Source organism: Hypanus sabinus, chromosome 6 (assembly GCF_030144855.1).
Source record: "Hypanus sabinus isolate sHypSab1 chromosome 6, sHypSab1.hap1, whole genome shotgun sequence".
Lineage (NCBI taxonomy): Eukaryota > Metazoa > Chordata > Chondrichthyes > Myliobatiformes > Dasyatidae > Hypanus > Hypanus sabinus.
Window position 1 is genome coordinate 127,913,463 of NC_082711.1, and position 26,260 is coordinate 127,939,722.

Genomic DNA, 26,260 nt, shown 5'->3' on the forward strand with positions numbered 1-26,260 from the left:
GGTGTTGACGGTTTTTACTGAAGTTGGTGGGGGGAGGGGTTGGTTGACACACTGGTGGGTGGTGTTGTTGACGGTTTTTACTGAAGTTGGAGGGGGAGGGGTTGGTTGACACATTGGTGGGTGGTGGTGTTGACGGTTTTTACTGAAGTTGGTGGGGGAGGGGTTGTTTGACACATTGGTGGGTGGTGGTGTTGACGGTTTTTACTGAAGTTGGTGGGGGAGGGGTTGGTTGACACATTGGTGGGTGGTGGTGTTGACGGTTTTTACTGAAGTTGGTGGGGGGAGGGGTTGGTTGACACACTGGTGGGTGGTGTTGTTGACGGTTTTTACTGAAGTTGGAGGGGGAGGGGTTGGTTGACACATTGGTGGGTGGTGGTGTTGACGGTTTTTACTGAAGTTGGTGGGGTTGGTTGACACTTTGGTGGGTCTTGGTGCTGATGGTTTTTACTGAAGTTGGTGGGGGAGGGGTTGGTTGACACATTGGTGGGTGGTGGTGTTGACGGTTTTTACTGAAGTTGGTGGGGGAGGGGTTGTTTGACACATTGGTGGGTGGTGGTGTTGACGGTTTTTACTGAAGTTGGTGGGGGAGGGGTTGGTTGACACATTGGTGGGTGGTGGTGTTGACGGTTTTTACTGAAGTTGGTGGGGGAGGGGTTGGTTGACACATTGGTGGGTGGTGGTGTTGACGGTTTTTACTGAAGTTGGTGGGGGAGGGGTTGGTTGACACATTGGTGGGTGGTGGTGTTGACGGTTTTTACTGAAGTTGGTGGGGGAGGGGTTGGTTGACACATTGGTGGGTGGTGGTGTTGACGGTTTTTACTGAAGTTGGTGGGGGGAGGGGTTGGTTGACACACTGGTTGGTGGTGGTGTTGACGGTTTTTACTGAAGTTGGTGGGGGAGGGGTTGGTTGACACATTGGTGGGTGGTGGGGCTGACGGTTTTTACTGAAGTTGGAGGGGGAGGGGTTGGTTGACACATTGGTGGGTGGTGGTGCTGACGATTTTTACTGAAGTTGGTGGGGGAGGGGTTGGTTGACACATTGGTGGGTGGTGGTGTTGACGGTTTTTACTGAAGTTGGTGAGGGAGGGGTTGGTTGACACATTGGTGGGTGGTGGTGTTGACGGTTTTTACTGAAGTTGGTGGGGGAGGGGTTGGTTGACACATTGGTGGGTGGTGGTGTTGACGGTTTTTACTGAAGTTGCTGAGGGAGGGATTGGTTGACACATTGGTGGGTGGTGGTGCTGACGGTTTTTACTGAAGTTGCTGAGGGAGGGGTTGGTTGACACATTGGTGGGTGGTGGTGTTGACGGTTTGTACTGAAGTTGGTGGGGGAGGGGTTGGTTGACACATTGGTGGGTGGTGGTGTTGACGGTTTTTACTGAAGTTGGTGGGGGAGGGGTTGGTTGACACATTGGTGGGTGGTGGTGCTGATGGTTTTTACTGAAGTTGGTGGGGGAGGGGTTGGTTGACACATTGGTGGGTGGTGGTGCTGAGGGTTTTTACTGAAGTTGGTGGGGGAGGGGTTGGTTGACACATTGGTGGGTGGTGGTGCTGACGGTTTTTACTGAAGTTGGTGGGGGAGGGGTTGGTTGACACATTGGTGGGTGGTGGTGCTGATGGTTTTTACTGAAGTTGGTGGGGGAGGGGTTGGTTGACACATTGGTGGGTGGTGGTGTTGACGGTTTTTACTGAAGTTGGTGGGGGAGGGGTTGGTTGACACACTGGTGGGTAGTGGTGCTGACGGTTTTTACTGAAGTTGGTGGGGGAGGGGTTGGTTGACACATTGGTGGGTGGTGGTGCTGACGGTTTTTACTGAAGTTGGTGGGGGAGGTGTTGGTTGACACTGGTGGGTGGTGGTGCTGACGGTTTTTACTGAAGTTGGTGGGGGAGGGGTTGGTTGACACATTGGTGGGTGGTGGTGTTGACGGTTTTTACTGAAGTTGGAGGGGGAGGGGTTGGTTGACACATTGGTGGGTGGTGGTGCTGACGGTTTTTACTGAAGTTGGTGGGGGAGGGGTTGGTTGACACATTGGTGGGTGGTGGTGTTTACGGTTTTTACTGAAGTTGGTGGGGGAGGGGTTGGTTGACACATTGGTGGGTGGTGGTGTTGACGGTTTTTACTGAAGTTGGTGGGGGAGGGGTTGGTTGACACATTGGTGGGTGGTGGGGCTGATGGTTTTTACTGAAGTTGGAGGGGGAGGGGTTGGTTGACACATTGGTGGGTGGTGGTGCTGATGGTTTTTACTGAAGTTGGTGGGGGAGGGGTTGGTTGACACATTGGTGGGTGGTGATGCTGACGGTTTTTACTGAAGTTGGAGGGGGAGGGGTTGGTTGACACATTGGTGGGTGGTGGTGCTGACGGTTTTTACTGAAGTTGGTGGGGGAGGAGTTGGTTGACACACTGGTGGGTGGTGATGCTGACGGTTTTTACTGAAGTTGGAGGGGGAGGGGTTGGTTGACACATTGGTGGGTGGTGGTGTTGACGGTTTTTACTGAAGTTGGTGGGGGAGGGGTTGGTTGACACATTGGTGGGTGGTGGTGCTGACGGTTTTTACTGAAGTTGGTGGGGGAGGGGTTAGTTGACACATTGGTGGGTGGTGGTGCTGACGGTTTTTACTGAAGTTGGTGGGGGAGGGGTTGGTTGACACACTGGTGGGTCAGCCCCACCACCCACCAATGTGTCAACCAATTGTTTGAATTTCCAGCATCTGCAAATTTGCTTGTGTTAGCTTTCCAGATGTGTTGGCTTGTTCCGCACCATGCAAAGAGAAAAATAAAAACTTGTCAGGGCTGCTGAAGAAGGAATGGGGGTATTTTTACTGTGTACACTTACACTTAAAGAAGGAATGGGGGTATTTTTAATGAGTACACTTACACTTAAAGAAGGAATGGGGGTATTTTTACTGTGTACACTTACCGGAATGGGGGTATTTTTACTGTGTACACTTACACTTAAAGAAGGAATGGGGTATTTTTACTGTGTACACTTACCGGAATGGGGGTATTTTTACTGTGTACACTTACACTTAAAGAAGGAATGGGGTATTTTTACTGTGTACACTTACCGGAATGGGGGTATTTTTACTGTGTACACTTACCGGACCACCCACCAGCCATCCAGCAGCTTGTGGATCACATCAACCACGTCGTTCTCCTTCAGGCTCATCTCATCCTCCTGCACTGCTGTATAGCTTCGAATGACTTTATAATGTTCACCTGCAACACCGCACAAGATCAAACCCAACAGTCTGCACAGTCTTATTCAGTCACTCAGTTCATCAAATCAACTGGAACCAAATAGAACTGCCCAAAAAATTTAGATAACAGGCATCCCAATGAGAACCCATGAGACCCTTTCTCAATCTCTCTGTCTCCATCTCTGGAGAGTCAATCTACTGATGTATTTTATAAACCCACTGAGTCCCACAGCTATCTGAACTATATTTCTTCCCTCCCTGTCACTTGTTAAAACGTCATCTCCATCTCTCAGTTCCTCCGTCTCCACCACATCTGCTCTCAGGATGAGGCTTTTCATTCCACAACAACTGAGGTCCTCTTTCTTCAAAGAAACGGGGTTCCCTTCCTCCACATTCAATGCTGCCCTCACCTACCTCTCTTCTATTTCGCACACATCAGCCCTCACCCCATCTGCTGCCACACTCGGGATACGTTCCTCTTGTCCTCACCTACCTCTTTGTCCAGAACATAATTCTCCACAACTTCTGCCATCTCCAATGGGATCCCACTATCTCCTTGTTTCTTTCTGGTTTCCACAGGGATAGCTTGCTACACAACCCTCCCATTCACTCATCCCTCCCCACTGATCTCCCTCCTGGTGCATATCCTTGCAAGTGGAACAAGTGCCACAGAGTGGAGCCCCTGAAGCTCCTCCCTCACTACCATTCAGGGTCCCAAACAGTCCTTCCAGGTGAGGCAACACTGTTTGGGTCATCTTTTGTATCTGGGGCTCAAAATATGGCCTCTGATATATCGGTGAGACCCAACGCTGTTGGACAACTACTTTGCCGAGCAATTTTGCTCCATCAGCTATAAAATGTGGGATCTCCCATGGGCCAGCCATTTAAATTCTACTTTCTATTCCCATTCCAACATGTCAGTCAGTCCTCTACTGCCAAGATGAGGCCACACTCGGGTTGGAGGAGCACACCTTATCTTCCATCTAGATAGCTTCCAACCTGATGGCATGAACATTGATTTCTTGAACTTGTGGTAATTGCCCCCTACTCCTCTGCTTCACTATTCCCCATTCCTGTTTGCCTGTCTCAACTTATCTCCTTAACAGCTCATCACCTCCCTCAGCTGCTCCTCCCTCTTCCCTTTCTTCCATGGTCTTCTGTCCTCTCCTATCAGATTCCCCCTTCTCCAGCCCTTTATCTCTTACACCTATCAACTTCCCTGCTCTTTACTTCACCCTCTCCTCTCTCCTGGTTTCACCTATCACCTGTCACCTTGTACTTCTTCCTCCCCTCCCCCCACCTTCTTACGCTGACTTTCCGGTCCTGATGAAGGGTCTCAGCCCAAGACATTGACTGTTTACTCTTTTCAATTGATGCTGCCTGGCCTGCTGAGTTCCTCCAGCATTTTGTGTATGTTGATCCCAAACCAATATATTTCACAGATCCACCCTACCGGGGTCCAAACCAATCTATTACATAGCATCATAATGAACATAGATGCAGTGATAGTATATATAGGGTACAGACCAAGCAAAAGTCCAGTTGGAAGAATGCATGGAATGTGGAAAGTGAAATAGTGAAATTGTTTGAATTTCAATGGTGGCTGCCTGACAAGTTAGCTAAGGAAATTAGACCATGCAAATATTATATGTATGGGCGTGCATGCGTGTGTATACACACATACACTCACATTTATTTATTTATTATGGTTGGAGAGGAGAAAGGAAGGACTGGCACCCAAGTGATTCATGGTATTGAAGTTTCAGATACAATAGGCAGATATGTCAAAGTACGGCCAAGAAAGTGCTGATTTTGGCAGCGCTCAGGTAGAATATCCTGGGTGACTCTTCAAATAGGAAGCAGCTCTATTTCCATCTTTAATATCTTCATTATTCCCTTTCAGGGTTCTTTTGGAGACCCTGGCCTGGAGTTACATACTGACTTTGGTTCCTTGTGGGTTTTCAGGACTGGCTTTCAGCACACCAAGGGTTCAGACTGAGAATACGGCTCAGATTTGGAAGCCTAAGATCTCGGGGCTCTGGAGGCGGGCAGATCGAGGATGGGTGTCACAGTGTGTCGTTGGGTGAGTCAGAAAATCTACTGCTCTGAGCCCGAAGACCCAGGATCTTCGCAAACTTCAGGTACAGAGCTCGAAAAAATGACATAACAGACTTTTAACATCATAAACCAGCGAGTTGTTTGTTATGTCCCGCTCGCTGGGAAAATGGTGACCCTCCTTCTCCCTTATGAGGGAGAGAGAGAACCTGTGGGATGTTGAATGCTGGGTGAAACGCGAAGTCTTTGGGGTAACTGCAAGTCTGTGTCTTTGCTGTTGCTTTGCTCACGCCTGAGTGCCCAAGCTGAGCCGATGCTTGCTTTCTTTTGCTGAAGGGGGGAAGGGGAGAAAGGGGATTTTTGCTTGCTGCCGCTTACACGCAGGAGGGGAGCTGGGGTTTACTTTGGGATTCTTACCTTTAACTATCTTCATGGATGTTTGGGAAGAAAAAGCATTTCAGGATGTATATTGTATGCATTTCTCTGATATTATATTGGACTTTTGAGCCTTTGAAATAAGGGCATATGTATGGGACAAAATTATAAAAAGTGATTAACTTGGGGCTTGTGGTTTTACTACTGGTTGTCAGCTAGAAACAGAGGAGCAGGTACAATGACAAATGGCAGAGATTCTGGTCATGGAGGATTTTAATTCCCTTGTGCCTTAACGCAAAGGGATTAGGTGGGATAACATTTATAAAGTGGACCCAGAAGTATTGTTTTTGAGTCAATATGTAGGTTGTCTTAGAAGAGAAGGGTCTCCACTGGATTTAATCTTGGGAAGTAAGCTGGGCAAGAGTGGGAATTTCAGCAAGGGAGCATCTTGGGAACAGTTATCAGAGTTCAGTAAGTTTTAAAGTTGTTATCGATGGTCCTCAAGCTTTCATCCTAAATTTGGGTAGGGCCTATTTCAATCACATAAGGTAGGGGGCAGGTAGAATTAGATTTGCAGAAGCTGGTTTATGGTTTCAACAGCATCCAATGAGCAGGAGCTTGTAAAAATGAGAATGCCAAGTTAAACTAAATCTCTTCTACCTGTAGATAATCTGTATCCCTCAATTCCCTGCATATTCACATGTTGATATAAAAGCTATCTAAACACCTCTATTACATCTGCCTCTACCACCACCCCTGGCAGCCTATTCCAGGCATCCACTAATCTGTGTAAAAACCTTGCCTCTTTTAAACTTCCCCCTCTCGATTTAAGTGCATAGCCTCTGACACTTTGATCTTGGTAAAAAGATCCTTCACAGTACCCTATCTTTTATAATTATCGGGTCTTCCCCAAATTTGTTCAATTTAATGCAGGCAGTAAAACCTCTTCTGTATCCTCTCTACTGTCTCCACATCCTTCCTGTAATGGAGTGGACAGAACTGCACACAATATTCCAAATTTCAACTAAGTTACAAGGACAACATCAATGCCTGATTCTTATACTCAATGCCATGACTAATGAAGGCAAGCATACCTTCTTTACCACACTATCTATTTACCTGGCCACTTTCAACAAGCTATCGACTTGAAACTCAAGATTCATCTGTGTAATAGTACTGTTAAGGGTCTTGCAATTTATCATATCCCTTTACATTTGACCTCTCTTATGCAACACTTTGCACTTGCTCGGAATAAACCTGATCACTATTTCACTGCATACACCTTTAAGATTCAAAGTACATTTTTTATCAAAGTATGGATAGAGAATACACCTCTGAGATTCGTTCTCCCACAGGCATCCTTGAAACAAAGAAACACCATGAAACCCATTTTAAAAAGCCATCAAATACCGAAAACACAACAAAAGAACAAATTGCACAAATGGCAAAAAGCCAGCAAACACATGACAAGTGGCAGTTAAATGCAATGTTGGAAAATACATGGTCATGCACTCTAGTAGTATAAATAAATGTGCAGATTATTTTCTAAATGGGGAGAAAATCCAAAAATCTGAGATGCAAAGGGACTTGGGAGACCTCGTGCGGAGCACCCTAAAGGTCAGCTTGCAGGTTGAATTGGTGGTGAGGAAGGCAAATGCCATGGTAGCATTCATTTCAAGAGTTCTTGAGTACAAGAGCAGGGATGTGATGCTGAGGCTTTACAAGGCACTGGGGAGGTTTCACCTTGAGTATTGTGAACAGTTTTGAAAAGATGTGCTGGCATTGGAGAGGTTCCAGAGAAAGTTCATGAGGATGATTCCAGAAATACAAGGATTATCATACAAGAAACATTTGACGGCTCTGGGTCTGTACTCAATGGAAGTTAGATGGATGAGGGGGTATTTCTTGAATGTTGAAAGGCCTAGACTGAATAGATGTGGACAGGTGAAAAACAGGATCAGCCATTATTGAATGGCAGAGCAGTCTCGCTGAGCCAAGACAGAATAGATGTGGACAGTATGTTTCCCATGGTGTAGGAAGTCCAGGACAAGAGGGCACAGTCGGACTGGACTAAGTGACTGAACAGCAACAACAACATCAGAAGTTACGGGGAGAAAGCCGGGTATGGGGGTTGAAGAGGTGAAAAACAGGATCAGCCATGATTGAATGGCAGAGCAGTCTCGCTGAGCCAAATGGCCTAATTCTGCTCCTATGGCTTTTGGTCTTATAACTGAGTGCAATTCTGGTCACTACACCATGGGGGGCGGGGGGGGGATGATATTATACTGGAGAAGGAGCAGAGGTGACAATATTTCTTGTCACAACAAGAGATTGGATTATCTTGGCTTATTTTCACTGACTGAAGAAGGCTGAAAGATATAACTTAAAGGGGGATAGACAGAGTATGGTGAAATATTCTTCCTGCAGTGTCTCAGACAATAGACATAGGTATAAGTTTAGAAGAATCAGAATGGGAAATTTCACTGAGAGTGGCTGCCTGAGAAGGTGGTGCAGGCAGAGAAATTCATTATATTTAAGCAGTGCTTTGTCTCTTTCTTCTTTTCTTTGTCAATCTTTTTATTGATTAAAAAAGGTGTGTATACAAGCAGGAAGAGAATATCTCTGGGATATATGTCAATGGCAGTTCATACAGAAAATAAACAATATCAGAATCACACAGTGCTGATCTACAAAGTATAAATTTGATACAGAATGTATAATTCTCCTCTTATCAATTTATGAAGAAAGGAAAGACTGTTAGAAATTTTTATATAAAAGAAAAGAGAAAAAAACACTATTCTAAACAGAAAAAAAAGAGACTGGACAGTACGTCCTGAGAGAAAAACCAAGAGAAGAGAGACTCTCTGATCAAATCCAAGGTTCTGAAAAAACAGCTGGAAGAGAATCAGTACAAAAATCAGATCACATGAAAATATTGAATAAAAGGTCACCAGATTTCTTCAAATTTAAAGGATTTATCCAATGTCCGACTTCTTATTTTCTCTAGACTTAAACAGGATGTGATGGAGGAAAGCCAATAAAAGGCGGTAGGAGGATCAGGGTCCTTCCATTTAAGTAAAATGGCTCTCCCAGCCAATAAGGCTGAGTATATCCTGCTTCCGAAGGAATAATCCCAAAAATAGCTGTAAATAAGTTTGGTTGTAAATCCAGATCCAGCACTTTTGATAAGGTTTTAAAAACATCTTTCCAAAAATTCTCCAGCTTTATACAAGAACAAAACATGTGAGTTAAAGCGGCCACCTGAGTATGACATCTACCACAAATAACCTTGTCTGTTGCAGACATGGAAGGCCATGGACCAAAGACCAATGGCTATGGGCAATTGAGACCAATGGAGAGGCTTATATGGACATGGTGAAGTGAAGGCCCTTTTTCCATACTGTATAACTCGAGGCCCCGCTCTACACAGACTCATGTTGATGTTTTACACAACCGTCTTATACAGCTCAGTTAATGTATTACATAGATCTATAATACACAGGCCATCACTGTATGGGCTTGAGCCAGTTTACCACATATGCTCAGGTTGATGTACACATAAGTCCTCTCCACACAACCTAAGGTGGTGCATAACAGCACATTCCTCTGCACAGGCTGCAGCTGGTCTTTTACAAACCCTTACCCTTGCCCTCTCGCAGGCCCAGTGTGGCCTAGGTGACGAGGGCTGTGGCCGATCAGGACATTGCCTCAGTTGTGGCTTGCCAAGGCTTGATGCTGAGGCTGCTGAGCCACACGGGCCTGCGCATCAGCTCATGTTATGCGCAAACCGATCGCACTCTCACCTTCATAGTTGGGCTCCTGCTCCTCAATCTCATCAGGTCCATCCAAGGGCTCAAGGAATGCTGCGGGCAGCCAGCCTCTGCGTCCTTCCATCTGACAGAACCACCAGCCTACAGCGGAGAACAGTTACAGGTTCAGCGACTCAGCAACAAGTGCACCCATGTGGATACTCCTGCAGCAACTAGGTTAGTGGCACCCTGACCAAACCTGAAGCTCAGCATGACAGGGAAATAGTGATAGGATACTTGATAGCTGGGGAGCTGACAAGAGTTTCTGTGGTCCTAAAATGTGATGGTGTGTTTCCTGCTAGGATGTCTCGAAGCAGTTGCAAGATATTCTTATGGGAGAGAGTGAGCAGCCAGAGGCCATTGTGCACATTGGCACCAACAACTAAGTAGTTTGGTAAGAGGCCAAAAAGCAGGATCTTGTCCCTGTGTTGTGCTGTATCAAATTTTGTGAAAATATTAGATGGAAGTCTGCATAGTGGTTGTATTCTTACACTAGAAAATCTGCAGATGTGGGAAATCACACACAAAATGCCAGAGGAACTCAGCAGGCCAGGCAGCAGCTACGGAAAACAGTACACTTCAGGCCAAGACCCTTCATGACTCCTGATAAAGGGTCTCGGTCTGAAATGTCAACTGTTTATTCTTTTCCATAGGAGTGGCCTGGCCTGCTGAGTTCCTCCACATTTTGTATATGTTGCTTGGATTATTACACTATAGATTTAAGTTTAAAAAGGAGAGGAATTTTTCAAAGGTCTTTTCTAAATCGGAGCAAGAGGACGAGAGTGAAGGAGTAAGGGATCTCGGAGAGAAGCCCTTTTTTTTCGCTGCTAGGGGAAAGGAGGCTGGACTGTGCAGGCGCGTGATGTCAGTCAGTAGAGCACCAAAGGTCTGAAAAGGTGACCACCATATCCAGTGGGCAGTGGAGTGAGAGGGAGCAGAGTGGGATGGCTTTGGCTCAACAGGCTTCGGCATGAACAGACAGAGGTGAGGGTAGGTTCCGGTAAGTTCTGTTTTGTTCATTTAGAGTAGAGAGAGTGCCTGGCAGGATGCTGGAATGCTCCTCTTGCAGGATGTCGGAGGTCAGGGAGACTCCGGCATCCCTGACAACGACACCAGTAAACTCCAGCTGCAGCTCCTAACCAACCGCATTAGGGAACTGAAGTGGGAGCTGGATGACCTCCGGATCATTCGGGAGAATGAGGAGTTTATAGATAGTAGCTACAGGGAGGCAGTTACTGCACAGGTAATTGGGTTACCGTCAGGCGAGGGAAGGGGAAAGGGCAGGCAGAGCAGGGCTCCCCTGTGGCCATTCCCCTCAACAACAAGTATACCGATTTGGATACTGTTGGGGGGGAGATGACTTACCTGGGACAAGCTGTGGCAGCCGGATCTCTGGCACTGAGTCTGGTTCTGCAGTGCAGAAGGGAGGGAGGAAGAAGAGGAGAGCGGTAGTGATAGGGGACTCCATAGTCAGGGGTACAGACAGGAGATTCTGTGGTCGTGACAGAGACTCCCGGATGGTTTGTTGCCTCCTGGGTGCCAGGGTCAGGGATGTCTCTGATCACGTACACAGCATTCTGAAGTGGGAGGGTGAGCAGCCAGATGTCATGGTACACATCGGTATCAATGACGTAGGAAGGAAGAGTGAGGAGGTCCTGAAGAGTGAGTATAGAGAGCTTGGTAGGAAGTTAAAAAGCAGGACCTCGAGGGTGGTAATCTCCAGATTGCTACCTGTGCCACGTGCCCGTGGGGGTAAGAGTAGGATGCTCTGGAGGATGAACACGTGGCTGAGGAACCACGGTAGTGGGGGCAGGGTTTCAGATTTCAGAATCATTGGGACCTCTTCTGGGGCAGGTGGGACCTGTACAAGAGAGACGGGTTACACCTGAACTACAGGGGGACCAATATCCTTGCAGGGAGGTTTGTTAGTGGTATTTTTTTTTGGGGGGGGGAGGTTTAAACAAGATTTGAAGGGGATTGGGAACCAGAGTGACAGAGCAGATTGTGCAGCAGGGATGAAAGTATATGATGCTAAAAGTTCATGCAAAGTCACAAATAGAAGGTTTGTGTGTGGTGGTAATAATCTTCTGAGGTGTGACTATTTCAATTCGAGGAGCATTGTGGGGAAGGCTGATGAGCTGAGGGCATATATTGACATATAGAATTATGACATTGTAGCCATTAGTGAAACTTGGCTACAGGAGGGGCAGGACTGGCAGCTCAATGTTCCGGGGTTCCGATGTTTCAGACGTGATTGAGGCAGAGGAATGAAGGGTGGGGGGGGTGTGGCAGGGCTAGTCAGGGAGAATGTTACAGCAGTGCTCAGGCAGGACAGATTAGAGGGCTTGTCTACCGAGGCCATATGGGTGGAGCTGAGAAACAGGAAAGGTATGACCACATTAATGTGGTTGTATTATAGACCACCCAATAGTCAACGAGAATTTGAGGAGCAAATCTGCAGAGAGATAGCAGACAACTGCAGGAAACATAAAGTTGTGATAGTAGGGGATTTTAATGTTCCACATATTGATTGGGACTCCCATACTGTTAAAGGTCTAGACGGGTTAGAGTTTGTAAAATGTGTCCAGGAAAGTTTTCTAAATGAATATATAGAGGTACAGATGAGAGAGGATGCAATATTAGATCTCCTATTAGGAAATGAGTTAGGGCAGGTGACGGAAGTGTGTGTAGGGGAACACTTTGGTTCCAGTGATCATAACATCATTAATTTCAACCTGATCATGGATAAAGATAGATCTGGTCCTCAGTTTGAAGTTCTAAACTGGAAAAAGGCCAAATTTGAAGAAATGAGAAAGGATATAAAAAGCATAGATTGGGACAGGTTGTTCTCTGGCAAGGATGTGATTGGTAAGTGGGAGGCCTTCAAAGGAGAAATTTTGAGAGCGCAGAGTCTGTATGTTCCTATCAGGATTAAAGGCAAAGTGAATCAGAATAAGGAACCTTGCTTCTCGAGGGATAATGAAACTCTGATAAAGAAGAAGAGAGAGATGTATAACACATATAGGCAACAGGAAGCAAATAAGGTACTTGAGGAGTATAAAAAGTGCAAAAAAATACTTAAAGATATCAGGAGGGCTAAAAGAAGACATGAGGTAGCTTTGTCAGTCAGGGTGAAGGATAATCCAAAGAGCTTCTACAAGTAAATTAAGAGCAAAGGGATAGTAAGGGATAAAATTGGTCCTCTTGAAGATCAGAGTGGTCGGCTATGTATGGAACCAAAAGAAATGGGGGAGATTTTAAGTGGGTTTTTTACATCTGCATTCACTATAGAAACTGGAATGGAGTTTATGGAAATAAGGCAGACAAGTAATGAGGTCATGAAACCTATTCAGATTGAAGAGGAGGAGGTGCTTGCTATCTTGAGGTAAATCAGAGTAGATAAATCCCCAGGACCTGACAGGGTATTCCCTCAGACTTTGAAGGAAACTAGTGTTGAAATTGCAGGGGCCCTGGCAGTTATATTTAAAATGTCTGTGTCTACAGGTGAGGTGTCGGAGGATTGGAGGATAGCTCATGTTGTTCCGTTGTTTAAAAGTAATCCGGGAAATTATAGGCTGGCAAGTTTGACATCAGTAGTTGGTAAATTATTGGAAGGAGTACTAAGAGACAGGATCTACAAGTATTTGGATAAACAGGGACTTATTAGGGAGAGTCAACATGGCTTTGTGCATGGTAGGTCATGTTTAACCAATCTATTAGAGTTTTTTGAGGAAGTTACCAGGAAAGTGGATGAAGGGAAGGCAGTGGATGTTGTCTACATGGACTTCAGTAAGGCCTTTGACAAGGTCCCGCATGGGAGGTTAAGTAGGAAGATTCAGTCGCTAGGTGTCCATGGAGAGGTAGTAAATTGGATTAGACCTTGGCTCAAAGGGTCAGAGAGTGGTAGTGGAAGATTGCTTCTCTGAGTGGAGGCCTGTGACTAGTGGTGTGCCACAGGGATCAGTGCTGGGTCTATTGTTATTTGTCATCTATATCAATGATCTGGATGATAATGTGTTAAATTGGATCAGCAAATTTGCTGATGATACAAAGATTAGAGGTTGAGTGGACAGTGAGGAAGGTTTTCAAAGCTTGCAGAGGGATTTCAACCAGCTGGAAAAATGGGTGGACAAATGGCAGATGGAGTTTACTGCAGACAAGTGTGAGGTATTGCACTTTGGAACGATAAACCAAGATAGAACATACAAGGTAAATGGTAGGACACTGCGGAGTTCAGTAGAACAGAAGGATCTGGGAATACAGATTCAAAATTCCCTAAGAGTGGTGTCACAGGTGGATAGGGTTGTAAAGCGAGCTTTTGGTACATTGGCCTTTATAAATCAAAGTATTGAGTATAAGAGTTGGAATGTTATGGTGAGGTTGTATAAGGCATTGGTGAGGCAGAATTTGAAGTATTGAAGTATTGAAGTTTTGGTCACCTAATTACAGGAAGGCTATTAATAAGATTGAAAGAGTGCAGAGAAAGTTTACAAGGATATTGCTGGGACTTGAGAAACCGAGTTGCAGAGAAAGGCTGAATAGGTTAGGACTTTATTGCATGGAGCGTAGAAGAATGAGGGGAGACTTGATAGAGGTATTTAAAATTATGAGGAGGATAGATAGATTTAATATGGATAGGCTTTTTCCATTGAGAATAGGGGAGATTCAAACAAGAGAACATGAGTTGAGAGTTTGGGGGCTAAAGTTTAGGGGTAACACGAGGGGGAATTTCTTTACTCAGAGAGTGGTAGCTGTGTGGAACAAGCTTCCAGTAGAAGTGGTAGAGACAGGTTCGGTATTGTCATTTAAAGTAAAATTGGATAGGTATATGGACAGGAAAGGAATGGAGGGTTATGGGCTGAGTGCGGGTCAGTGGGACTAGGTGAGAGTAAGCGTTCGGCATGGACTAGAAGGGCTGAGATGGCCTGTTTCCGTGCTGTAATTGTTATATGGTTATATGGTTAAGTCTGTCTTCAGTGGCGACTGTTGGATGTTACGGTGGGAACTGGGAATTCTCCATCTTCCTGCAGCTTCTGCAGAGTTACATCCTTCGACAGGAAGCCATACAAATCTTGGGGCAGTACAAAGACATCTCTGACTAAAGCTGAGTATTGTGACAAAAGGGGTAGAGATAAAAGCAGGGACAACAGTACACCGGCTAACACAAGAGAGACTAATAACCCTGGAAATCTGGAGCAATACACCAAAAGAATTCAGCATGTCAGGCAGCAGCTACAAAAGGAAATAAACAGTCAATGTTTCGAGCTAAACCCTTCACCAGGACTGGTCAGAGGCCAGAATAAATTGGTGGGGGAAGGGAGAGCATGAGCTGCCTGCTGGTAGATGTGTGAATCCTGATGAAGGGGGCAAAATAAATAAAGTGAGAAGCTGAGAGGTGATAGATGGAAGAGAAAAAGGACAAAAGAAGGAAGCTGATAGGAGAGGACTGTAGATCATGGAATAAAGGGAAGTGGGAGGGAAGCAGAAGGAGAAGGGTGTGGGTAATGGACAGGTTATGAGGGTGGGAGAGGGAAAGAGTGGGGTAATGGGGCCACAGGTATAAGGGAAAATAAAGGATATACTGAAGGGAGAGCTTACCAAAATCTGTTAATATTATTGTGTGAATATTATTTTATGTGCTATATGTGAGATGAAATGTGTTTTGAACCTTGGTTCCAGCAAAATAGTGATTCATTTAACTGTATACATGTATACAGTTGAATGATGATAAACTTGAACTTGAATTTGAAAAGTTAGCAAAATTAATGCTAATATCATCAGGTCTGAAACTACCAAGAATATGAAACATTGCTCCTCCAATCTGTATCTAGCTTCACTGTGCCAGTAAAGAAGGTCATGGGGAGACATGATGGTATGGGAATAGGAAGTACAATTAAAATGAATGGGAGATCCTGGCTGTTACAGCAGATGAAGCAAAGTGATTGATAAAGTGGTCCTCCAATCTGAGCTGGATCTCATTGAAGTAGAAGGGGCAATCCTGGGAACACCAGATGCAATAAATGCCACTGTGAAATGCTTCCTCACTTAGAAAGACTGTTTAGGTCTCCAAATGGTGGTAAGGGAGGAGACTCAGTTAGTAGTTATGTCTTACTGAGGATTCACAGGGAACCATAAGACCATAAGACAAAGGAGCAGAATTCTACCATTCGGCCCATCAAGTCTACTCCACCATTTTATCATGAGCTGAGCCACTCGCCCATTTAGTCCCACTCCCCTGCCTTCTCACCCTAACCTTTGATGCCCTGGCTACTCAGATACCTATCAAACTCTGCCTTCAATACACCCAATACTTGGCAACAAATTCCACAAATTCACCACACTCTGACTAAAAATTTATTCGCATCTCTGTTCTGAATGGGCGCCCTTCAATCCTTAAGTCATGCCCTCTCGTACTAGACTCCGCCCCCCCATGGGAAACAACGTTGCTACATCCACTGTCCATGCCTTTCAACATTCGAAGGAACATTTGTGTTTCTTTGAGGAAGAGGATCTTCTTACCATTTTCATGCTTTTCCACGATCTCTACAACATCCCCAGTCTGGATGCTCATTTCATACTTAGAATTCTTCTGATAATCTGCAATTGAACGGTATGTTTGCAGCAACATTGGTCCTGTGATTTCTAGTAAGAAAGAACAAGGTTAATATAGAACATTGGCCAAACCAAGAAAATAATTGGGTATATGTTAATTTACGTACAGGTTGCTTGGGTTTCATGTACACTCTGTCTAGTGTAGGTTCTAACAGCCTTACATGAATGGAAACACCTGTAGAAATCTGGAAACAGACAAGCAGGTGTGGGCCATTTAGTTTTGCATGAGCAGTACACTCAGTGTTTTAGTTACCCTGAAACCTTGTTGCATCTTGTGTGGGCTGTATGCCTTTTGCTGTTCCTATGTAGGGATTAAATAAAAATCACCATCCAGCATGTTGTTCTTTGACAGATGTGTTGCATTTTGGGAGATCAAACAAAGTAGGATTTTCACAATAGGACCTAGTGAGTGTTGTAGAACAAAGAAACGTAGGAATGCAAATGCAGGTTTCCCCAAAAGCGGCATTACAGGTAGACAGGATGGTGAATACAGCTTTAAGCTTTCATTGAGTATAAAAGTCAAAATGTTATGTTGCAGTTGTACAAGCTGTTGGTGAAGTCAAATTTGGAATATTCCATTCATTTTTAGTCACTCTGCTTAGGCAAGATGCTGTTAACTGAAAATAGTACAGAGGAGATAAACAAGGATGTTCCTAGGAATCAAAGATGACAGATTGAGCAGATTGGTATATCTTTCATTGGAATGAAGGAGAATGAGGGTTGATCTTATAGGGATGTATAAAATTATAAAGAGCATAGATAGGGTGAATGCAATCTTCTTCCCATAATTGGGGAATTGGGAAGAAGGCATACAATTGAAGCAATAGGGGAAGGATTTAAAAGGAATGTTGGCCTTTATTACAAAGGGAATTGAGTACAAGAGCAAGGAAATCCTTTTGTGTTTGTACAGGGCCCTGGTGAGACCACACCTGGAGTATTGTGTACAGTTTTGGTCTCCAGGCTTAAGGAACGACATCCTGGCTGTAGAGGAAGTGCAGCGTAGATTCACAAGGTTAATTCCTGGGATGTCCGGACTGTCTTACGCAGAGAGGTTGGAGAGACTGGGCTTGTACACACTGGAATTAAGGAGATTGAGAGGGGATCTGATTGCAACATATAAGATTATTAAGGGATTGGACAAGATAGAGGCAGGAAATATGTTCCAGATGCTGGGAGAGTCCAATACCAGAGGGCATGGTTTAAGAATAAGGGGTAGGTCATTTAGGACAGAGTTAAGGAAAAACTTCTTCTCCCAGAGAGTTGTGGGGGTCTGGAATGCACTGCCTCGGAAGGCAGTGGAGGCCAATTCTCTGGATGCTTTCAAGAAGGAGCTAGATAGGTATCTTATGGATAGGGGAATCAAGGGTTATGGGGACAAGGCAGGAACCGGGTATTGATAGTAGATGATCAGCCATGATCTCAGAATGGTAGTGCAGGCTCGAAGGGCCGAATGGTCTACTTCTGCACCTATTGTCTATTGTCTATTAAAAGGAACCTGGGAAGCCACGTTTTCACCCAGGGGATGGTTAGGTTATGGAAGGAACTGTCAGAGGAATATTGACAATAGTAGACCATAAGATATTGGAGTAGAATTAGGCCATTTGGCCCATTGAGTCTGCTCTGCCATTTTTCCTCTCAGCCCCAATCTCCCTTCTCTCCATATCCCTTCATGCCCTGACCAATCCTCTGCCTTAAATATACATAAAAACTTTGTCTCTACAGCTCCCTATAGTAAACAATTCCACAGATTCACTAATCTCTGGCTAAAGAAATTCCTCCTCATCTGTGTTCTAAAATGACTCTCTTATATTCTGAGGCTGTGTCCTCTGGTTTTAGACACTCCTGCCATAGGGAACATCCTCTCCACATCCACTCGTCTATTAAGGCCCTTCACCATTCGATAAGTTTCAATTAGGTCACTCCTCATTCTGTCACAAACACGGATTCAGCAGCATGGCAGATACAGCAATAGCTCTCATGGATATGCACATGTCAGCTAATTATTATTTCATTGTGATAGCATTCTGTCGTAGTATTTGTCAAGACTTATACATAGCTACGTTTCACCTTGCCCGAGAAATCAGACTGTTGAGTCTACTGACTCTGAAGACTAGTGGTATTCGTTTTATTCATAGCTGTTCTTTTCAGCCGCAGTGTCGGCTTCATTTTCCATTTGAGAGTTTTAGTTTTATGTGGCCTAGTGTTTATTGTTTTCTTTTTCCCTTTAACATTGTTCGCATTAAAGTCTGTGAAGCCTGCTGCCTGCTGCCTCCTTCAGTGCCTGCACTTGGGCTGCACAGATTGTCTCACTCCGCACTTGGGCCATGTCCGAACCTGGTGACAGTAGGTCTCGATCACACAAAGGTGGACCCAGCAGAGAGAGGGCAGCTGACCTTGGCCATGAGATTCATCTGTCAGAGTGATTTGTCGAGGCAATGATGTTCCAATGGAATTCCTATGTATAAACTCTTGTTTCCATCTCCATCCTGACAGAAGGATCCAGTGAAGTTTGAACAGTGACGTTTTGGCATTGGTGGCTTGAGGAGAGGGTGCCTTCATTCTCAGTGCATGTCCTGACTCTGCATTCCATGAGTCCCGAGCCTACATTCCCAGCTTCTCTAGTCTACATTGAGTTTCTCCGGTATCCATTCCAAGCTTTTCAACTTACAAGTACTAAGGTTCCCATCTTTGTGGTTCCTTTGTGGTGACTCAGATCTGCATAACAAATAAGCACTTCAAGCAAGCTTTTCAATTCATTCAACAAATCATTATTCAAGTCAACAGTGTAAATTCTGGAAGAGCCCTACTCCAAAAGTTGATCCCTGGCTGGAGTGTGCAAATACACAAGTAAAGTAACCCCATCGACCTCTTGATGAAAGTCATGGTACAGACTGGGAGAATTATAGCAGATCTACAGAGGACCAGCTAGCTTAGCGATGAAAGAAACCTGTCCAGGCTGTCTTCATCTTTAAAATTGAGACTATATCCTAATACCCTCTGGAAAACATTGCTAAGATAAAACATTGTAAGCAAGATTTGAAAAGGTTTCAAGTTTCATGTCATCAAGGTTTCCGAAGGACTTTTCTCTATGTTCCCAAGGTTTTAATTTTTCCAGTTGTTTCCAAGGTTTATTCAATGTGCTTAGGGTTTTTCAATGTCCTCCCCATTTTGGGGACTCCCAAGTCACCCTCTCGGCCCTACCAAGGTTTCTTGATCTCACTCGAGGTTCCCAGGGCTTTCAGTCCCTTGGGATTCCCTGGTCTCTCAGTCTCTCTGGATCCCCAAGTCTCCCTACCTCTCAAGGTCCCCATGCCTTCCTCTCAAGTTCCCCAGGTCCCTCAAGTTATCAGGTCTTCCAGGGCCATCAAGTGCCAGCTATAGGGAGGAGGGTCCTGTAGTGACTCCTTCAGGCCTGTGCAAGGCATCAGAACATTGGGCTCTGAGGTTTCTAGAGCACCTGAATTGGTTAATTGTTGCTTAACAACAGTTATTAATGGTGTAAGAGTTCCTTGTGTTTTTCTCGAGCGACTCGCTCTTTGTAATGCAGTTTCCTGGTGCTTCTGTTTAAGTTTATTTCGAGAGGCTCAGGGATTCTGTGTTGGTTTAATTGTTGAAGCAGATGCCTGATTAGCTCCAATGGAGGGTCCTCACTTTGAGAATGATCCGTCTCGCGGTGTCACTTGGTCGAGCTACCTCTGTAAAAGCTCGTTTCAGTCTCTACGTGGAAGTCTTTGGCTCTGATATTGGCAGTGCACACCCTGGCACTTCAGCATCACTGAAGGACATCTGACAAGTCCCTCATCCAGGATGTCCAGCAGACAAGGTCTGTGGCGCCTCAGGGGCTGCACCTAGAGAAGGGGGCCCTGTCACGACCACGGATTCGGCAGCGCAGCAGTTTCGGCAATTGCGCTCATGAATATGCATGTGTCAGCTTATCATTATTTCATTGTGATAGTATTTAACTCCATTCATTCCATCGTGGTATTTGTGGAGACTTGGACATAGCTACGCTTTGTTATCTGTATTCGGCCTTGCCTGAGAAATTGGACTGTCCAGTCCACTGACTCTGAAGACTAGTGGTATTCGTTTTATTCTTAGCTGTTCTTTTCAGCCGCAGTGTCGGCTTCGTTTTCCATTTGAGAGTTTTAGTCAACGGCCCTGTTTGGCCTAGCATTTATTGTTTTCTTTTCCCTTTGACTCTAAGTGGGTACTTGGAGAACAATTAGGTTCCCTCCAGGACTAAAAAGGTAACTGTTATGGAGCCTGAGGATATGGCTTAGTCCTAAATGAATACTTGACCAAGGAGCAGAACATGAAAGACAGAGAAATACACACAAAATGCTGGAGGAACTCAGCAAATCAGGCAGCATCGATGGAACAGAGCAAACAGCTGATGAGACTCTTCATCAGGACAGAAATGTTGACTTATACTCTTTTCACACACAAGATGCTGGTGGAACACTTCTTCCTATAGATGCTGCCTGGCCTGCTGTGTTCCACCAGCATTTTGTGTGTGTTGCTTGGACCTACAGTATCTGCAGATTTTCTCTTGTTTATGCAAGACAGAGTTTGGGAAGGGGACACATTGATTGTCTGGAGCATAAGAAGATGGAATGGTGAGAAACCTTGAAGCACACTTCAACCTGTTAACAGGATAGGTCACCAGGGCTGTCAGATCTGTCCTAAAGTAGCATGAAAGGAAGGAAGGAGATAACTGGGGCTTTGTGGGAGAAGGTGCAGAGGATATTCACAAAGATGTTACCTGGATTGGAGGACTGTAGTTAAAAGGAGAGATTGTATAGGGTGAGTTTATTGACACTGGAGCCTAGAAATCTGAGGTGGGGTGCAGTTTTACCTGATCATATAAGATTGTTGGAGTCATTGATTGAATCTTTTTCCCATGGTAGGGATATCAAAAACATAAGGGCAAAGTTTTAAGGTAAGGTGGAAATTTAAAGGGGATCTCAGGGTGATTTTTTTTTTGCCTAGAAAGTAGTTGATAACAGAAATGTGGTACCAGAGGTAGTGATGGATCAGATACAATTACTCTGTTTAAAGAAGCACTTCAAAGTGCAGAGAAGGATGTGGTCCTAATGCAGGCAAATGGAATTAGTGCACAGTATAAGCAGCTCCATGACTTAGCATCTGTGCTAACTTAGATGACTTAGGTTGAACAAGTTAGGTCTTTATTCTTTGGAGCGTAGGAGGTTGAGGGGGGGCTTGATAGAGGTATTTAAAATTATGAGGGGGATGGATAAAGTTGATGTGGATAGGCTTTTTCCATTGAGAGTAGGGGAGATTCAAACAAGAGGACATAAGTTGAGAGTTAGGGGGCAAAAGTTTAAGGGTAACACGAGGGGGAATTTCTTTACTCAGAGAGTGGTAGCTGTGTGGAATGAGCTTCCAGTAGAAGTGGTAGAGGCAGGTTCGGTATTGTCATTTAAAGTAAAATTGGATAGGTATATGGACAGGAAAGGAATGGAGGGTTATGGGCTGAGTGCGGGTCAGTGGGACTAGGTGAGAGTAAGCGTTCGGCACGGACTAGAAGGGCCAAGATGGCCTGTTTTCGTGCTGTAATTGTTATATGGTTATATGGTTAATATTCACCAACAGCTCAGTCTGAATGATCATTAGACCTTAAGTCAAAAACTCAAGGACGGAGATAGATGAGGTTAAACTCAGCTCAACAAAAAGGATGATAGCAAGCTGTGCCTTAAAGACTGAAGGGGGAATTAGGGTCAGACTGGCAGACTCATCCATTCAAAGTCGGGTGCTTGGTTAGTGTGAGGTCATGAAGCTGAAATTTGATTCTTATGCTCCAAATGCAGCCATTATCAAGCTTACTTCTCTTCAAAAGTTGTTCTGCCTCAAAAGGTACTTGGACCATTGCATTTTCTCCTGGGACAGAGGCAACCTGTAGGAGGAGAACCAATATCCTGACAGGAAGATTTGTTAGTGCTACTCCGGAGGATTTGAACTAGGACAGCAGGGTGTGGTATCCTAAATAGTAGTGTGGCAAATCAGAAAGCCGAGGCAAAAATAAAAATGAAAGTGACCAGGAATATTACGCAGGACAGGAAGGGTCAGTACAGTGACTGGGGAAGTCTGATCGACTACATTGCATCTTATTAAGATAAAATAAAATAACACCTATTTTAATGTGAGATGCATGACAGGTAAAAGCTGAACTCAGGGCATCAATTCGAACATGGAACTAAGAAATTACAGCTGTTACAGAAATACAGTTCTGGGATGTCCGGACTGGCAGATCAATGTTCCAGAGCACAGATGTTACAGGCATGATAGAGGTGGAGGTAAGATCGGAGGGGTAGTTGCACTAGTGAACGTCACAGCAGTATTGAGAGATGACATCCCCAACGGGAACATGAGTCAAGTCAAATAGGTAGAAATTAAAAATAATAAAAAGGCAATCATTTTAATGGGATTCTACTATTGGACCCCAAAAGTGGGAATTATAGGAGTATATATGTTAGGATTTCAGGATGTTAAGATGTAAGACCATAAGACAAAGGAGCAGAAGTTGGCCAATCGGCCCATCGAGTCTGCTCCGCCATTTATCTTGAGCTGATCCATTCTCCCATTTAGTCCCACTACCCCACCTTCTCACCATAACCTTTGATGCCCTGACTACTCAGATACCTATCAATCTCTGCCTTCAATACACTCAATGACTTGACCTCCACTGCCGCCCGTGACAACAAATTCCACAGATTCACCACCCTCTGGCTAAAAAAAAATTTTCGCATCTCTGTTCTGAATGGGCGCCCTGCAATCCTCAAGTCATGTCCTCTCGTACTAGACTCCCCCACCATGGGAAACAACTTTGCCACATCCACTCTGTCCATGCCTTTCAACATTCGAAATGTTTCTATGAGTTCTTCCCTCATTCTTCTAAACTCCAAGGAGTACAGTCCAAGAGTGGTCAAACGTTCCTCATATGTTAACCCTCTCATTCCCAGAATCATTCTAGTGAATCTTCTCTGAACCCTCTCCAATGTCAGCACATCCTTTCTTAAATAAGGAGCCAAAAACTGCACACAGTATTCCAAGTGAGGTCTTACCAGTGCCTTATAGAACCTCAACATCACATCACTGCTCCTATACTCTAATCCTCTAGAAAAGAATGCCTACATTGCATTCACCTTCTTCATCACTGACTCAACCTGGAGTTTAACCTTAAGGGTATCCTGCACGAGGACTCCCAAGTCCCGTTGCATCTCAGAACTTTGAATTCTCTCCCCATTTAAATAATAGTCTGCCCGTTTATTTCTTCTACCAAAGTGCATGACCGTATACTTTCCAACATTGTATTTCATTTGCCACTTCTTTGCCCATTCTCCCAATCTACCCAAGTCTCTCTGCAGACTCTCTGTTTCCTCAGTACTACCAGCCCCTCCACCTATCTTTGTATCATCAGCAAACTTAGCCACAAAGTCATCTATTCCATAATCCAAATCGTTGATATACAATGTAAAAAGAAGCGTTCCCAACACGGACCCCTGTGGAAAACCACTCGTAACCGGCAGCCAACCAGAATGGGATCCCTTTATTCCCACTCTCTGTTTCCTGCCAATCAACCAACACTCTATCCATGTATGTAACTTTCCCATAATTCCATGGGCTCTTATCTTGTTTAGCAGCTTCATGTGTGGCATCTTGTCAAAGGCCTTCTGAAAGTCCAAGTACATCACATCTACTACATCTCCCTTGTCTAGCCTACTTGTAATTTCCTCAAAAAATTGCAATAGGTTTGTCAGGCAGGATTTCCCTTTAAGGAAACCATGCTGAGTTCTGCCTATTTTGTCATATGCCTCCAGGTACTCCGTAACCTCATCCTTGACTATCGACTCCAACAATTTCCCAACCACCAATGTCAAGCTAACAGGTCTATAATTTCCTTTTTGTTTCCTTGCCCCCTTCTTAAATAGCAGAGTGACATTTGCAATCTTCTAGTCCTCCGAAACCATGCCAGACTCTATTGACTTTCGAAAGATCATTGCTAATGCCTCCACAGTCTCCACAGCTACTTCCTTCAGACCACGAAGGTGCATTCCATCTGGTCCAGGAGATTTATCTACCCTTAGACTATTCAGCTTCCTGAGTACTTTCTCTGTCGTAATTGTGACTGTGCACACTTCACTTCCCCGACACCATTGAGTGTCCGGTGTACTGTTGATGCCTTCGTCAGTGAAGACTGATGCAAAATATTTGTTCATTTCCTCCGCCATCTCCTTATCTCCCATTACAATTTCTCCAGCATCATTTCCTATCAGTCCTATATCTATTCTCACCTGTCTTTTACTCTTTATATACTTGAAAAAGCTTTTAGTATCCTATTTGATATTATTTGCTAGCTTCCTTTCATAGTTCATCTTTTCCCTCTTAATGACCTTCTTAGTTTCCTTTTGTAAGTTATTAAAATCTTCCCAATCCACTAATTTTTGCTTCCTTGTATGCCCTCTCCTTTGCCTTTACTTTGGCTTTGACTTCTCTTGTCAGCCACTGTTACATGTTATTTCCATTCAAAAATTTCTTTTTTTTGAAATATATCCGTCTTGCACCTTCCTCACATCTCACGTAAACTCCAGCCACTGCTGCTCTGCCATCCTTCCCACTAGTGTCCCTTTCCAGTCAACCTTGGCCAGTTCCTCTCTCATGCCACTGTAATTTCCTTTACTCCACTGAAATACCAACACATCGGATTTTGGCTTCTCTTTCTCAAATTTCACAGTGAGCTCAATCATTTTATGATCGCTGTCTCCTAAGGGTTCCTTCACCTCAATCTCTCTAATCATCTCTGGGGTTCATTACATAACACCCAATCCAGTACAGCCGATCTCCTAGTGGGGTCAACAACAAGCTGTTCTAAAAAGTCATCGCTTAGACATTCTACAAATTCTCTTTCTTGAGATCCAGTGCCAACCTGATTTTCCCAATCCACTCCCATGTTAAAATCCCCCATAACAGTGCCCTTTTAGGATATGTTAGGGTTGTAACTGAAGGTGATATAAACCTCATTAATATTGATTGAGACTGCTGTAGTGATAATGGATTAGACAGGGCAGAATTGTTAAGTGTGTCCAGTGCAGTTGTCTATTGCAATATGTCACTGTAGAGAAGGAGCTACAACTGATCTCCTCACAGGAAATGATTTGGGGAAAGGGGCTGATGTCGTGGAGCACCTTGGGGGCCAGTGACCATAATTCCATAAGTTTCAAGTTATGGAAAGGATAGAACTGATCCTCAAGTGGCAGTCCTAAATTGGTGATATTGATATGACTTTCTCATTGAAGGCTAGTCTGGAAGGTGAGGTTACATGAGAGTGGATGATGATGGTAAAAAGCAGAGTTGATGGTATGAGTTTTTTATTGGAGAGTAGGCCCATGATCAGTAGCATTCCCCAAGAATCAGAGCTGAGCCCATTGTTGTTTGTTATTTATATAAGCAATTTGGATGAGAACATTCAAGGAACAGATAGTAAATTTGCAAATAACAGTAAAATGGGTGGTGTACACAGTGACGTGGAATATCAAGAACTACAGTAGGGTCTTGATTGGCTGGGTAGGAAGACTGAGGAATGGCAAAAAGAATTTAATTTAGAATTTAATGTGAAGTGTTACATTTTGGAAAGAAAGACAGGTGCATAGTTCCCTTAAGGTGGACTAGTCAGGGCAGTGAAGAAGGCTATTGGCATGCAGGCCTTCATCATTGGAGCATAGAAGGTTGAGGGGGAACTTGATAGAGGTATTTAAAATTATGATAGATAGAGTTGATGTGGATAGGCTTTTTCCATTGAGAGCAGGGGAGATTCAAACAAGAGGACATGAATTGAGAGTTAGGGGGCAAAAGTTTAGGGGTAACACAAGGGGGAACTTCTTTACTCAGAGAATGGTAGCTGTGTGGAATGAGCTTCCAGTAGAAGTGGTAGAGGCAGGTTCGATATTATCATTTAAAGTAAAATTGGATAGGTATATGGACAGGAAAGGAATGGAGGGTTTGGGCTGAGTGCGGGTCAGTGGGACTAGGTGAGAGTAAGTGTTCAGCATGGACTAGGACTGAGATGGCCTGTTTCCATGCTGTAATTGTTATACAGTTACCAGTTAGGCATTGAATATAGAAGTTGGGAGGTTATGTTGCAATTGTACATGACATTTGTGGGATCACACTTGGAGCATTTTGTTTCAGTTTTGG

The 26,260-nt window shown here is 44.4% G+C and overlaps 1 protein-coding gene across 1 annotated transcript in view; it reads right to left on the minus strand.

Moving 5' to 3' along the window:
• ncf1 (neutrophil cytosolic factor 1) overlaps positions 1-26,260 on the minus strand; it is a 127,777-nt gene that overhangs the window by 22,111 nt on the left and 79,406 nt on the right. The window contains exons 6-8 of the mRNA XM_059972903.1: positions 15,956-16,078; positions 9,431-9,538; positions 3,099-3,216 (exon numbers count right to left, since the gene is read on the minus strand). Of these exons, the coding sequence (XP_059828886.1) occupies positions 3,099-3,216; positions 9,431-9,538; positions 15,956-16,078 (349 nt within the window). The remainder of the gene's footprint in view (positions 1-3,098; positions 3,217-9,430; positions 9,539-15,955; positions 16,079-26,260) is intronic.